Source organism: Astatotilapia calliptera, chromosome 7, assembly GCF_964374335.1.
Source record: "Astatotilapia calliptera chromosome 7, fAstCal68.1, whole genome shotgun sequence".
NCBI classification, from domain to species: Eukaryota; Metazoa; Chordata; class Actinopteri; order Cichliformes; family Cichlidae; genus Astatotilapia; species Astatotilapia calliptera.
Window position 1 is genome coordinate 61,481,157 of NC_137428.1, and position 15,203 is coordinate 61,496,359.

General features: G+C 42.3%; 2 protein-coding genes across 5 annotated transcripts; one reads left to right on the forward strand and one right to left on the reverse strand.

The window, feature by feature from the left end:
* Positions 1-177: 177 nt before the first annotated feature.
* On the reverse strand, positions 178-4,993 carry rad52 (RAD52 homolog, DNA repair protein). Of its 3 annotated transcripts, none has more exons than XM_026176243.2 (11): positions 4,851-4,993; positions 2,555-2,656; positions 2,338-2,431; positions 2,191-2,258; positions 1,995-2,113; positions 1,828-1,903; positions 1,509-1,741; positions 1,252-1,412; positions 760-813; positions 445-681; positions 178-367 (listed from the first exon to the last, which is right to left on the reverse strand). In XM_026176243.2, exons 1-11 carry the CDS (start codon positions 4,896-4,898, stop codon positions 306-308), a joined length of 1,254 nt encoding a protein of 417 aa, XP_026032028.1. In that variant the 5' UTR covers positions 4,899-4,993; the 3' UTR covers positions 178-305. The 3 variants fall into 3 exon arrangements, with proteins under 3 accessions (XP_026032028.1, XP_026032027.1, XP_080160925.1); XM_026176242.2 differs by having other exon boundaries at positions 760-831; XM_080304799.1 differs by lacking the exon at positions 760-813 and having other exon boundaries at positions 445-698.
* prr5a (proline rich 5a (renal)) lies at positions 4,989-14,754 on the forward strand. Of its 2 annotated transcripts, none has more exons than XM_026176237.2 (13): positions 4,989-5,005; positions 6,422-6,467; positions 6,905-7,076; positions 8,232-8,362; positions 10,624-10,749; positions 10,834-10,914; positions 11,379-11,427; positions 11,547-11,604; positions 11,704-11,795; positions 11,881-12,021; positions 12,472-12,607; positions 12,702-12,974; positions 13,061-14,754. In XM_026176237.2, exons 4-13 carry the CDS (start codon positions 8,232-8,234, stop codon positions 13,354-13,356), a joined length of 1,383 nt encoding a protein of 460 aa, XP_026032022.1. In that variant the 5' UTR covers positions 4,989-5,005; positions 6,422-6,467; positions 6,905-7,076; the 3' UTR covers positions 13,357-14,754. The 2 variants fall into 2 exon arrangements, with proteins under 2 accessions (XP_026032022.1, XP_026032020.1); XM_026176235.2 differs by lacking the exon at positions 4,989-5,005 and adding an exon at positions 5,038-5,177.
* The last annotated feature ends 449 nt before the right edge of the window (positions 14,755-15,203 follow it).

A 15,203-nucleotide genomic window follows, 5' to 3' on the forward strand; every position in this document is an offset into this window, starting at 1 on the left:
TCATGGTTAGTTTTTGTTATGTTTGATGATTTTGTTTTGTTTTTGAACAAAGTCTTAATCTTTCAACATGAACAAAAGGCTACATTCTAAAGATAATTAAGAAGTTATGTATCAAAAGTATCATTTATTTGTTTTATCTGAAATTAAATTTCACTTTTTCAAATAAATCTAGCAGGATTCCCAGTTTGGTTATGTTTTTATTTTTTAACAAAATCAGAAAACATGTATCCAGATGTATATAAAGCAGCAATTCTTTACAATTTCAAATGTACAAAGTGAAGTAAAAGCAAAATAGTGGCTGGATGTCAGGTGTCCAGCCTGCGTTTTTTCATGAACTGTCCTTGTCTGTACGGACTCGAGGCTTCACCTGAAAATTGGAGAAGTAGTAGTGAGTTTCAGACAGAATTTAGCACTGAAGCTCATTCACTGACTGATCTGACTCACCTGGTCTGCCCTGATACTGGTTCTGCTGCTGAGGTCTGTACTGAGCCTGCTCCCGTCCTCTGCTGTTTGGCGGGGCCTCTGGTCGCCTATCCGTCGTCCTCTGAGGGGTTTTACTGCGCGTCTGCATCTGATGATTCCCAGGCGTACTGGGCCGGGTTCCTCTGGGTGAAGGGGCAGCCGCAGGGACATCCAGATCCTCAATCCCATAAAGAGTGAAATCCCAGAGCTCAGGGTCATCTGCACAGCAAGACCAACTGGAAATGAGATGCAGGCCTCCTCATCACACAGTCCAAGTATGTGGAGCCTTTACAGCACCTGCTAAATACACGTCTCTGCTGCTGGTGGACTTCCTGAGTTCAGCTTCAGCACCTGCGAAGATAGGAACCCCTTTATGACAGAAAGAGGGGGGGGGGGGGGAGGATGTCTCAAACTGTAAGAGCCAAACCAACCTGCAAGACATGCTAAACTATTTTTGTGAGATTATTTTGACAACTTTTTCTTCCATCTCAGAGTAGAAATCTACCCCAAACCTCAGTGTTGCTGTATTACTTTTAATCTCTCCCCTGTAATAAAGTGTAAAAACCGATTAGCGCATTTTACCAGTCTGTAATCACTCTATACCAAGGTTATTAGAGTTAAATAACTACAACTAAAAACTGAAACCAACTAAAACTACAAACTAGACTTAAAAAGGAAATTAAAATTCATAATCGTAAATCCTGCCTCTGACATATACCCTCCATACAATAATCACAACATAACAATAAAAACTAAACCGATAAAAGAAAATCAAAATATTCTCTCTACCTTCACTGGATCCTTGTCCTATAGTGACCTCTTCCTCCTCAGATTTGGCTCGGTCTTGCTTCTGCTGCAGCTTCTTGGCCTCCATCTCTCTCCTGAACTTCTGCTGAAGCTGCTGCTGTCGGAGTTTTCTCAGCTGTTTGGGGTCTGTGTGTGTTTCTGACCTGACAACAACATCCACAGAGTTGACACCAGAGCTTAGAAGAGGACAGCAATTAGGAGATGTCGAGAAGATGAGGGAAAACCAGAGCTTTTCCTACCCGGAGCTGATGTTCTCACTCTTCATGCCAGGTGCAGCGTCGGCAGCATTGGGAGTGTGAACTTCTGAATGACTCTGGTTCTGGTTGATGACTCTGGGCTCCAGCGGCGTCCTGACAGGAACCGGTGCTGATATAAGACTCTCCTCTCGGAGCAGACTGCCAAGCCGGGCCTTCTCCACCGACGGCTCACCTTCAGTACGCTTAGTCCGGGCTGGATCTAGAGGAGGTGGCGGCTTTGTGTAGAGAAGTGACAAGAATCAGCTTCCAAAAACCGACTAGACTGAAAACTAAAAATGATACTTTAAATGTTGATCCTGACCTGCTTGGGGATCTTGTTAATGGCTAGGAGGTATTCTTTATTCAGGATGCAGTTACCAAGAGCATTACCAAAACATCTAAACATAGGAAAAAGAAAAACAAACTTTTTAATGATTAAAATAAAATAATATTTCCAGCATGTTTTTAAATATAAGTAAATTCCCATACTTCAGAGCTCTCTTCATGCCATCAGTGACCGCTTCCTTCCTCGCCTTTTCCAGTGACAGAGCTTTCGACTTTAGTCCTTCGCTGACTCCGTAGCCAACATCCTCATGAAACGATCCATCCTGGAGGAAAAGCAACATGAACTCATATGGATGGAAGAGAGGGAGGCAGAAAAATAAAAGAGGCTCATTTACCCAACCTTGAGCTGCACTTTAACAAACGCGCTGACGCCGACGTAAAACTTCCCATTGATGAGGTCTACGAAATCTGCCAACAAAAATCATCAAACTGTTAGTCTGAGCGTGAGAAGGTAAACCTGGATCCTAAGCTGTGAAACGAGTCATACCAACGTTCTGCTGGGAAATGGAGTGAGACCATCCATTGTATCCAAACATCTCATTGGCCAAGCTGATGACACGATGGCCTTCAATGTAGCATACCTGTTGAAATCAGAGTAGCTATTTGAAGTTGAAAAATGAAATTATGACATGTTATAGTGAAGAAACATCCCCAGTCTGAGGTGCAGGCAGCTTTTCTAGCTGCAGAGGAAAACAAAGACCTGCCTTCTGTCCTCCTCCGGCCATTCTGGTGCTGATGTACTCCGGTCCCAGCTTCTGTCGCAGAGCATCTTGCACCGCCTGGTACTCCTCAGCTGTGTAGGTAAACTGTCCACACACCCCAGTGTCAGCAAGGCACACAGCGGAAACACCATTAATAATGAAAACAAGCTTACATTGTTGTCACATTTGTATGACCTGAGTGAAACTGGCTGGCAGTTATTATCCTCTGGAGGTGCAGGAAGCTAGGTTTACACTAATAACATAAAGAGTGATTCATCACTGATGCTTTGTGTTCTACTTCATTTCAGACATTAAAAAGCCACCGAGAGTACAAGCTGTTCTCGGCAGCCTTTGGACCCGAACTATTTCATGGCATGCAATTTTAATTTCTCTTCGCTATTTGGGCTGATTGGGACCTGATGAATGTAAAGACAAAGAATTACCAGATTTTTTTTTTTTTACCGGTACCTGATTTTTGTTTCTAACAAAAATGAGATCCACATATGAGGATATTCGTATAAAATTTCGATCGAACAGCAGCAGTATAATGGCCTCGTAAGTGGATATCAGGCCCCTGTAGAGCAAAATTAAGTATTTTGGTCTAAATAACCCAAAATGTGATGTCCACATATGTGGACGCCAGGTCCTAGGAGGTTAAAGAAAATATAATAAAATAGAAAGACTTCTGCAAAAACAGACATGCCAGCAAGATCAACAAACTAATCCATAAGACTGGATCAATTATTGCCCAGAATCTGAAGCCATGTGAATCAGTGAGAGACCGGAGGTCTCTGAACAAACCTCTCCATCATCGGCAACCCATCGAACACGCTCCACTCTACTGCACAGACACAGGAGAGCTTCTCCTCCCTCAGACTTATTAAGATTCCTCACACACTTCTGTATTATGGCTTCCTGCTCCTCTTTCCTTTGTTTTCCTCTTTAAATGTATTCTTTAATTTCAATCACTGTTGTAAATATTTTTAAAATTGCACTTCCTCAATTTATAAGGCAGGCGAGTCAAAAATTAGGCAAAGACTCCATTTCAGGGCATAGATTTTGGAATTATTACGGTATTTTCATGTGTTTGAAAAAATGTTCCCACTGATTAAAATCTCCCCTACCGCCATTCATATCACATCAGAGTAACTAAGCAATAGAAAAGCATTTAAATGACAGAAAACTATTTTTTCACCATCTACTAAAGAAACCAGGCATTTTCTGTGAATTAAAACTTTGTTTTATCGTCTTGATGCATGCTCAATCATCCAGGTAAGTAAATCCCCAAAAGTCGATTCTGTTCATCTGGACATAGACTGAAGAAGTCACTTGGATGAATGACGAAACGTTTCTCCCACTGAAAACGCTACATCCAGATGAACTGAATCAACTTTTGGGGGTTTCTGTTTTATCACTACAGGAGAGTCTAGGCAGTGAGCTACTGGACCATTTTATCTAATTTTGCACATTTATTTCTTACAATTTGAGAGTCGGGCTGACAGCATCTTCTTTATGATGTAGAAAAACTGAGACACACTGTTGAAATTGCATTTCTTCTTCTTATATTAAGATCGCCTAGTGATTAAATGTGTAGTTGAAGTCCTTTACAATAATAGAGAGGAGTGTTTCACTGCTCCAGCCCTCTTTATATCAAAGTGCGCCCATAGAGAGGAGTGGCAGTGATTTTTAACAGAAGAATAGCAGCAAGAATGAAGAGTAAGGTTTAGAAGATGGTCGTGAGAACTGCTACGATGTTTAGTTTGGAGAAGGTGAACTGACAAAAAAAAGACAGGAGGTGTGACTGGAGCTGACAGAGGTGAAGGTGCTCAAATTTTCATTGAGGTTGACCAAGAATAGACAGGATTAGAAATGAGTACATCAGAGCGACATCTCAGGTTAGAAACGGTTTGACGTGTGCAGAGGACGGATGGTGGATATATTGGACCAAGGATGCTGAAGATGGAGTTTCCAGACAAAAGAGGAAAGACCATAGCGGGGGGTTTAGGGTGTATAGGACCGGAAGAAAAATAAAAACTAAACTTTCAAAAGAAATTACAAACTTTGTAGAAAATACAAAACTATGATACTCTACTACATAAATAAACTCGGTCCCCTCTAGTGTCCAGTCACAGACATTCAGACTGACACACATTGTGCTTCAACCCGTTTCAATCAAAACTTTATCAGCAGTGGGACTGGAAGCAAAAACTGGTGTGCTTTATCATTCTAATTTAACTCAACACACCTGTGTCCAATTTAGAATAATTAGCTTTTGAGAAGTCTCATGGAGCCCACATACCTGTCCGAAGCACCTGGACGCAGAGCTGCTCTTCTCCTCACTGGACATGACTGCCGAGATGTTCTTCAGTCACTGGAAAAACAGGCTAAGCTGGCTTCACTTATCGATAAAACAACACGAGATGAGCCTGACACCTCCGTAGACACCCGATAGAAGTCAGTGCATACAAACTAGCCGGTTACAGTCCCTCTAAACTGCTTTCTGTGTTGAATGAGCAACAGAAAACACGAATATTATTTCAAAGAGGCAGCCATCTTTCTGAACTTCCCGCTCGGACTACCGGAGGAGGAGCTTATGATGCCTTCACGCCTATTGGAAAATAAACAAGTAACTGAAATCTAGGGGTTACTGGGTTTACATGCAAAATTTAATTATTAACTTATATATTTTAAAGGCAGAATCAACTATTTAATTTTTATTTTATTTATGATAGTTTAAAAAAAATATACATCCACTGAAACATAAACGATGCGCCATGAAAGTCATATTTCCTCTCAGAGGGCTAGATATAGAAAATGACGAGGTGGGCTTAAATGCATATTTCATTGTAAATATCTAATAATATTTATGTTTGAGTATGCCCCATCTAATGACTGGAACTGGTGTGCAGAAGAGACAAAGGCAGGTGATACTACCCGTAGGGTGTGGCTAGAGGCACATTCTTTGACCTCACATCCTCAGGTCAAGGTCTCTACAGACACTGGTTTTGAGTTCCTTAATTAATCTTTGAAATCATTATATTCGTTATTCCATAATAAAACAGTGTTTACAACACGAGGTTATTAGAGGGGAGACTTTTCACTGCTTTTGATATGATCTTTTACGCTGGCCCTTGTCTGGTTTGTGTGCCTTGTGGACTGTTTATCTGTAATGATTCCAAGCTTTAAAATAAATAATCAAATGACTACAATAGCACTGTAGGGAAAACAGCTTTATAATAAAATAAAAAACATAATGCAAGCTTCAGAACTCAATCGGCTATCATGGACACACAAAGCCTGCATATAACAGCATGCAAACCGCATGCAAGCGGTTAAACAGGTTTGGATTCTGCACACAGGGAACATTTTCCGTTCGCCAAACCTCTATTTCAACAAGCTCTGATCCACAGACACTAAAGTGACCTCAGAGGAGATTTGCAAAAGAATGTAAGTAGCTATGAGAGATTTGATTAATGCAGTTAAAATTTTAACAGAAGCTAAAGGTTTTGCATTTGTTGTTTGGTCTTCCTTGTGCAGTTAATTAAATATCTGCAAGAGCTCTAGATCTCTACCTGTTTTCCCTGTTTTAGCTGGAATAGCAGGCTGATCAGGCTGGTGTGTGTTTGCACTAAATCTCGTGGGATTGTATGGGACAATACAATCTCCCTTTTATTAACAATCTGAGCTAAACGCACCGTGTTATAAGTTATAACGCACCTCTTTGATCCAACAAGAGCCATTTTCTGTCACATGTATAGGAGTGCCAGGATTTTTGCACTGCAGACAGAAAACAAAATTTATTCCTTACAGTTTCCCACAAGACTGCCCCCACACCCCCACCCTTATTTTTTTTTAACATCTCATCCACAGAAAAAGGGGATTATCCGGAGAACACACGCATCTGCACTCACAGATGGTAAGGCTCCCCCTGTGTGAAACTGCGTGGATTTGGGTCAGAGCTGGAAACTGTGTTTACTATCTTCTGTTTATGGCCATATTGCAAAGCAAGGCCTTTCTCACCACTGACTGCACACCTGTGCACTGCAGTGTTAGCACACTGTTTGCGTATTAGTGTTCCCCCGGTTTGTGTGTTAATCCTTACAGTCTTCGTCTTAATAATAATAAAATCATCCCTCCGGAATTAAACTCTGCCATTATTCTTGTTTCCCATTGGAGTTATCCCCTCCCGCTTACATACAGCTATAACCACGGACGCACGTGCACGTGCTGCTCGTGGCCGCGTCCACGCGTCCAGGTTTCGCGTTTGCATCTCGTCAAAACAAAGCGGGGGCGAGCCGGAGCGAGCAAGCGGCGGTTCTTTCTTCTGGCTTCTTACTGAATGAGTCCCCGCAGGTCGGACCTTTCCACCGCCCGCCCGCCCGCACCCCGATGCCCGTGAGGGTGCGCAGACCGGCGGGTAACAGAACAGGAGGCAGCCGCTGATGAACCCGGACAGTAAACACTTCCCCTCAGCACTACATGACCGTTTCATCCCAGCAGGAGCTACACGACAGGATCAGGAACGGTGAGTGCGGGCTACAGTGGGCGGGCAGAGGCGCATGACATACGGCAACTTTGTGGCCATTATGATACAGTTTTTATCCAAAGGTGGACCAAATGCAGCATCTGCATGTGTTCGTTACACGGTGGCTTTGTTTACCGGGGCACTTTGCTTCATTGTGTTCTGCGCACAGGTTTTTAAAAACATAAAACATCCACGTACGCACGACTGGCGGTGCATTCCTCCCAGTAGGATAAACGTGGACTGTTGATTGCGTGTCTGGCCGATTCAATGGCCGTATGATGTGGAATGGCTCAGCTCGGAAGCACGGGGAGAGATCCATACAGCAGAAAATAAATTTATGTTCATACGGATAATTTTTCTGAATTTTTTAAAGAGGCATCGATCTTATTGGAATCGCCCCTAAAAGACAAGCCAAGGAGGAGGGGTGAACAAAAGCAGAAATGCCCAGACTGGCGTGGCATGGCATTCCGGGTAGACAGTGAGCAGCCAGCGCTGCTGACTCAGATGTGATCTTACTCTAATTAAACTGCACGGCCGGTTCTTCTGAAAACACACGAGGCACCCCCCTCTCTTTGTGCTTTACATGTTGAGGCTAGTGTTGGCTCTTTTGTCTGTAGAGTGACAACCCAGACTGCTGTTCTCCCCTCTGACCAGGGGATGGTGCTTTACTTTGTACAGTACGTTTCTATAGGGAGACACCCAAACTGAGAGCAACTGTAACGCTTTTACAGGAATAACTGGCGCAGACTGATGCGTGTACACACATGCACTTCTCTTTTCTCTTTCCTCTGATGTAATGCGTGTGCAAACCCTGGAGGTCAGCCCAGCTTTGATTGCAAAACACTCCTCTGTGGTTTTGAACTGACAGTCAGGTAGAGAATAAAGAAAGAGAAAGCGCTCATTGTGAGGAAGTCTCAGATGTGGGGTTTGATTTTTATCCTGTACCCCTTTGACCGTGAATTTCGCTTTACTGTGTTGTGTCTCTTATACCGCTTTAATGTTCCCTGCTTGACTTGCTCTCTCAAAGTAAAGGGCGGAGATGGCTCATGACTGCACTTGAGACATTTCTCATCGATGCCTCACACAGCTCCTTGATCCAATTTTAATCCCTCCTGCTAGCTTTTGTTGACATTTCCACTTTTACGCAAACTTCAGATGCTTGATGGACTGCGGCGGAGGCACGCCTCCCGGCCCTCCCCTCGACCCCTGTCGCTCAACTTCAGCACCTTCTCGCCCCCTCCTCCGAGCCCGGATTTGGACAGCAGCAATGAGCATCCAATCAGGAGGTGAGTCTCAGTTCCTGGGCTTAGCATTTCACAGCGTGCAGCCTCCTGGAAAATGCATTAAATATTTATAACCATTTACAAAAAGAAAAAAGAAATCACACCATGTCTGTCCCAGAAGATTTCATTAACCAGCTGAAACACATGCTGGTCTAATGGTAATGATGTCCTGGTGGGATGTTTAATTGACTCATTTCCTCATGTATGGGCACCTCATTCGTTTGTGCACTCTGCTTTCCATGTTTTCTGTCTTCATGTGTGTGGGTGTGAAAGGGGGGGCTCTGTTGTTTACTGCTGTGTTGTCAGCAGAGAGTTTCAGGACTGCGTGGGTTTGAACTCATCATTTCTTCTTTTTCACCAGGTCCTCCTAAAAATATGCAAACAGTGTTTTCTGTCTCTCTCTCTCTTTTTAAAAACTTTTAGGATATTTTAGATTGATGAATGTGTTAAAACATGCACTTAAATTTTAGGTATACGCGAATTACATTACATTTTGGGAATTGTGCCTCTTAAAGGGGGGGGGGGTTCACCCAGAGCTGGTACTTCTGACAGCATTACAAGATGGAAACATCAGTGTTTCCCTTCACTGAGCTGTAATCTTAATGTGCAGCACACGTGCTTCCTTTGCTGGCAGGTGCAGTTCCTACATGAAACTGCTCACACTGAGGTTTGTGGATTTTTTTTGAGGGTGGTAACAGATGATTTCTAAATTAGAGACGCCAAAACCTTCAGTTGTGCAGAGAAGTTTACAAACACTCATCATGGACACGAATGTCACAGTCATTTTAGAATTTTAATTTCTTTGAACTTTTTCTAGGTTGGAATGATACACCATACATCTTTAAGGACTATTTTCTCTAAGGCAAAAAGTATACATACACACTCAAATACATGTATACTCCCTCACTAATATTTGATTAAATGTCTCTTAACAAGTTGCACCTTGACCAGATGCTTTTGGTAGCTGTCAACAAGCTTCTGGCATAACAATGCCTGGATGTTAGATCACTCTTCTTAGCAGAATTCGTATAGTTCATTTAAACTGGTTCATTTAAACTACCACTGCCAGTACCACTGGCAGCAAACCAACCCCGCAGCATGATGCTATCACCACCATGCTTGACAGCTATTTCTGTGTTCTTAGGTTTGAAAACTTAAGCTTTACTCCTCCAAATATGTAATCATAACAACTAACAGGAAGTTAACAGGCCTTGGCTTTTTTTTAAAGTTAAAAAACACTGTAGAAGCTTTAGCACCACTTATTAAAAATTTAAGGGAATATATGAAGATTTCTGACCCTGATTAGAAAAAAATCCAAAATAAGTTTAAACTTGTAAATGCATTCCTTGTTTTTTGATAAGATGCAATCACCCCCCCCCCCCCCCCTTCATATCTATATATGTTCATATGTTCATATCTCTGCAGTACGTTAATCAACTCCTGGCTGTAGCTGCATATTTAGCTTCAGTGGTTAAAAATATGATATCAATCTTCTCATCTGACCCCACAGCAACAAAAAAAAAGAAAAAAAGAAGAAGATAAGAAATCTAATATTGGTCAAGCTCCTGTCTCACATATTGTGCTACTTTTTACTTTTATCCTGCTGCACTCGCCACCAGCTGTGGGAGAGCAGGAAAAGCCTCTTTTATTGTTCTGTATTGTGTCCGTGCTTCCTATCACTGTTTCTGCTGTTGTTTAAAAGCCGGACGACTTCCTCCTCCACCTCATCTGCGTACAGTAATATTCACAAAGCCCCGGCTGCTTACCATGCAGTTCCTTCTGGTATCTGTGCTCTGCATAAATATTTGTTTGCATCAATAGCTGTATTGTACCGACAGAGAGCCAGGGAGGGAGGAAGAGCTTGCACGCCCCCCCCCCCCTTCCACCCGAGCATGTGCGTGCTATTGTTTTTTGCTGTTCTGAGACAGGCAGTACAGCGACACTGTGGCCCACCTCTCGGCTGAGCTCCACCCATCCTGCTCTTAATGTGCCGCTTCCATCTCACCATGCATCATTCTGTCCTTTATCTCTCCTCCTCTATCACTGGTTGCTCTTTGTATTGTCATTGTGCTTGTTATGTTTTGGGTTTTTTCCTGTGCATACTCTCTCCTTTTATGTTCTCCTCCCTTCCTCCTACAGCTACAGCCTCCTCGTGTTTCCTCTCTGTGTGTCTCTGTATGTGTCGGCTCATCGGCTGACCTTCTTTCTCTCCCGTCCTGTACTTAGAATACTCTGTCTCTCTCCCTTTACATTTGCCTCATGAGGACTCTGCACCGGCTGAAGTTGATGAGCTCTCCCAGCCTCAGTGAGCTGGGGAAGAGTGAGAAAAGTTCGCCGGAGGACCGAGGGGAGAAGCAGAAGAGGGCAGGAGCCAACGCCACCTGGAACAGGTACACAAGATATGACAAAGGTAGTGTTTAAATGTGTGTGGAGATTCTTAATTTACACCAGCTCGTGTGTGTGTTATGTTGCAGCATCCATAATGCTGTGATAGCAGTCTTCCAAAAGAAGGGCTTGGCGGATAATGAACTTTACGTTCTTAATGAGGGTGTCCGGTGAGTGTAAACAGCCACACTCACCCACTCACTGACTCACTCACTCGCACACAAACACTGCTCTCAGAAAACTTCCTTATTTTAGACCGTTGATGTCATTTTGTGCTGTAATCGTTGTAATTACCGTGTGTGCTGTATGTGTTGACTGAATGTTTTCTCGTGAACGGGTTTGTTTGTGTGTGTAGTGTACAGCATGTAGGCTTGGGGAGTCATGTGGTCACGTCAGATATCTCATTATCTTTCTGAACCAGACCCATCACTTGTATCCGCTTCCATTATAGCTGGGTAAACATATTTCTAGAAAAGTCACAAGGAGGTTGACACATTTTTCTATAACTACACAGACGGATCTGAACATAACATGGCTGCCAAGCACTGTTTTTACAAAGTTATAAACACATAATTAGCCCAACACCACTTATTATCTTTCTAACTGTATTTATTCATTTGTCCCTTTTCCTCAGACATCTTTTAAAGACTGAGCTGGGGTCCTTCTTCACAGAATACCTTCAGGTAATGCACATTAAATAAAACAGGACGTTTATTTCAGATGTATTAAATTCAGAGCTCTTTGAGACGGGAATTGGAGAGCAGTTCTACAGTGATTCATAATTACTGGCTTCTTTTCACAGAATCAGCTGCTAACGAAAGGCATGGTCATCCTGCGGGACAAAATAAGATTCTATGAAGGTAGGCAATCTTGAAATTAATAAATAAATAGAAATTAGCATATCTCACTGGAAATCAGCTTAATTCAGCTTCGAGCATGTTCCTTTGGGATCCATGCAGGCCAGAAGTTACTTGACTCTCTGGCAGAGACCTGGGACTTCTTCTTCTGTGATGTTCTCTCAATGCTGCAGGCCATCTTCCACCCGGTTCAGGTAGGCGAGCATCTCAAGAGTCTGATCTCCGTCCTAGCCCTTTATTGAATCGATGCTCAGTCTGTCTGCTGTTTTCTGCGCGCAGGGTAAGGAGCCTTCTGTCCGACAGCTCGCCCTGCTGCACTTCAGGAACACCATAGTGCTCAGCGTAAAGCTAGAGGACGCCCTGTCTCGCCCGCGGGCCCGTGTGCCTCCCTCTGTTACACAAATGCTGCTCATCCTACAGGTAGGCCTGCAGACATCAAGCCAAGCTCATGGCTTCCTTATGTGCTGCTCAGCACCGAGTCTGAGTTTGTTTCCAAACACCTGCTGTTGTGCATTTTTGGCCCAGCTTGTTTCTAACATTAATGATAAGGTTTAATTGTATTGCATTATTCTGAAGGTGTTCATGAAGATAAAGAAGTACTACACTGCTGTTGTTTCTGAGTAAATTACTTTTAGTTGGGCGTATCTTCATAAAATTTACTGATTATTAGTTGATCTGCTGGTTATTGGTTGTGACATACTGTGTTAATGCATTAGTTTTTAGTCATGCAACCCAAACATTATTCAAACAAATATATATTTTTATTGTCACACAGTTTTTTTTCCTCTTCTAAACTTAAGCACCAACAGCCCACAGGGGTGATCTGTGAGTATGATGGTGCTAAATATAAAATTTAATGCCTGTGTTTAGGGGGTCCATGAGCCGCGTGGTGTGACTGAGGAATACCTGAGGTTGGAGTCACTGATTCAGAAGGTGGTCTCGCCCTATTTGGGCACCCATGGGCTTTACTCTGGAGATGATGCTGAAGCTCACTGCAATGTTCTGGGTGAGGCAGAAGCGGGATAAAAATAACAGTTTTCAGGGTTGAAGGGTTGGTGAAGCTTAATAACGTCTTCCCATCTTTCCCTCTTGTGTTTCAGAGAAGCCTTGGGGCTGGTCCAAGTCAGCGGATCAACCGTCTAAAAACCCCGTGGTACGATCAAAGAGCTACAATGTTCCTTTGCTGCTGACCCCAGTGGCTGAGTATGACCCAGATGCCAACTCGGTTGGCAGTGGAGGAATTCGGCGTCACTCGGCCTGTGAGATTACATCGTGCCTGGAGGAGCAAGGACTGGCCTATGCTGACCTGGCCCCAGGATCAGAACTGTCTGGCTCCTCCTCCAACAGACTGTGTGTGGGCTCTCAGTTCAACGGTACGACTGTAGTCCTCACTGTGTTGATTATTATGAAGCATCATTATATGCTAAACCTTAATAATCCACTATTATCTCCTTCATAGGTATAGTACAAGCTGGAGCCAGTGCCATGGACTTGCCTCTGCTGTCTCCCTCCATCCTCCCGCTTCATTCCTCAGGAGCTCTCCATGGCACCGAGGCCACAACAACAATGACTGATCTCAGTAAGGGAGCATCCTCTACGCCGCCCAGTGAATCATCCAGCCCTGAAACCATAATTGGACAAGTGCTAGAGTCTGCAGACTCAGGCCCAGACGGGATATTTATTGATTTCCCATCTCACTCCTCAGAGGTGATGGGGCTCAGCCTCAGCCACGAGAGCAGGCAGAGCACTGTGTAACTGTGGTTGCCTTTAGGGATGCACCCCCCTATTCTGGAGGCAAGAAATCGTACATTTTGAATGGGTACCATCTTACTGTTTAGCTTTGGGTTTTTTGCTGAAGTATGATAAGTTTCCCTAACTAGTTCCTTCCAAGTGCTTTCACTTTTGAATGAAATTTTCATTCTTAAAAACAAGAAAAACACGATTGTTAGATAAGTGGTACTGCTATTAAAGGACTCGAGGATGCATCTGATGGTACTTCACATTTTCACTGTTATCAACAAAAAATCTCTTAAAAAGACTACAATGAGCAATGAATTGATGATTATGAACAAGTGCTCCATTGTTTTTTGAACATATCAGTAAGCCACACACTTGGACTGTAACGTTCCTTATTTCTTTTGTTTGCATTTCTACTTTTATGCACTACAGAAGTGTTGGCTTATATTATATGTAAAGTGAAACCACAGAGCAGTCTCACTATTTCATAGCCACCATTGACTCACATCTTTTAGACTGTTATTTTGAAATATTACCTTAAAAACTGCATAAAAAGTTTAGTTAAATAATAAATTGTTTTAAAAAGTTTTTTCCCCCCCGACGTTATACATTTACCACCATGTTTGCTGTTGCAGAAAAGTGTCGCTCCTATAACGTCTCTGCTGTAACTTGGTTCTAAAGACTTGGGTCTAGGAATAAATGAGCTTAGGTGAGAGTCACACCCAGACTGATACACTGTTTATTTTCTTGATGGGTTTTGTCAACAATATAAAAACTAATAAAACTACGGAGTGTTATCAGACTTATCCGTTGCCCCACAGAGGTGCTCTTAAGTAAGAGTAAAATTTGAAATGATAAGGATTTTCTTATCTCTGCAGAGGAGAAAGCTGCCACAGTTACCTAGAGAAACTTTTCATACACAATCCATTTCGTGGATTTGCTTTGTAAATGTGTAATGTCGAACAGTTTCATATTTTTTGCCGGGTAGTAATGAGCTCCTCTGCTCTCATGCGTCAGCGGCGCTCGTAGAGTCTTTTCAGAGCAAACATCAGTGTGACGGCATTTTGGCGAACAGGACAATGTTTATTGTTTACATTTAACAAAGATATGAAGATTTTGACTGAATGTTGTCTCACACACTGTATTTTGCACCACCACTATCTTGTAAATAAAACTGCATTGTTTTTATTTGTATTTTTTTTCCAGAAGCTGTAAAGTGAGCATTTACCTTGAAAAGAACTTAAATTTTAATAAGGGCTTTTTAACTGAATCTTTTTCAATGATGTTTTACCTCAAGCGTTTTGTACTTTACTTTTTTGACAATCTATGATGTCTCTGGAGTTGTACTTTGTATTAATTTGTAATACTAGCCCAGTAAAAGAGAAATAAATGCATTTGAGGAATATAAAAAGAAAACATGGTGCATCTTCTTCTGTTTTAAAAAAGCATTTTATTAGAAATAAATGTCTGCTCTGCCTTTGTACAACACATATGTTGGATTTTAGGAAGGGGGGGGGGGGCTCTGCAGCTGAAGCTGGATTATTATTTATTTATTTATTTAATTAAATTATTTATTTATTTATGTTTAGGCAAGTTCCACTTGCAATCTAGGTTGTAACCAAGATTGTAGAAATCCCCCTCCCTAGTTTAAACCTGTACCACTTCAATAAAACAAAAAACTAACAAACAAAAAGACCAGGAAGAACACATTATTTACATTTTATATTTATAAGTGAAATGCTGAAGTCAGTCAGCTTTCGTTTTATTGTTAACTCCCCTCGGGTTAATCTTGGAACTATTAAATCCTTTCAGCTACATCATGTAATCTTTATCAGCACAGCAGATGGTGTTTGCTGAGTTGCTGG

Coding starts and splice junctions, on each gene's coding strand:
- rad52 (XM_026176242.2), bottom strand. CDS start 4,898: ATGTCCAGTGAGGAGAAGAGCAGCTCTGCGTCCAGGTGCTTCGGACAG. Junction 2,114..2,190: donor TTGTTAAAGTGCAGCTCAAG/GTTGGGTAAATG, acceptor CTTTTCCTCCAG/GATGGATCGTTTCATGAGGA. Junction 368..444: donor CCAGTATCAGGGCAGACCAG/GTGAGTCAGATC, acceptor TCCAATTTTCAG/GTGAAGCCTCGAGTCCGTAC.
- prr5a (XM_026176237.2), top strand. CDS start 8,232: ATGCTTGATGGACTGCGGCGGAGGCACGCCTCCCGGCCCTCCCCTCGA. Junction 10,915..11,378: donor GTTCTTAATGAGGGTGTCCG/GTGAGTGTAAAC, acceptor CCTTTTCCTCAG/ACATCTTTTAAAGACTGAGC. Junction 12,608..12,701: donor AGCTCACTGCAATGTTCTGG/GTGAGGCAGAAG, acceptor CTTGTGTTTCAG/AGAAGCCTTGGGGCTGGTCC.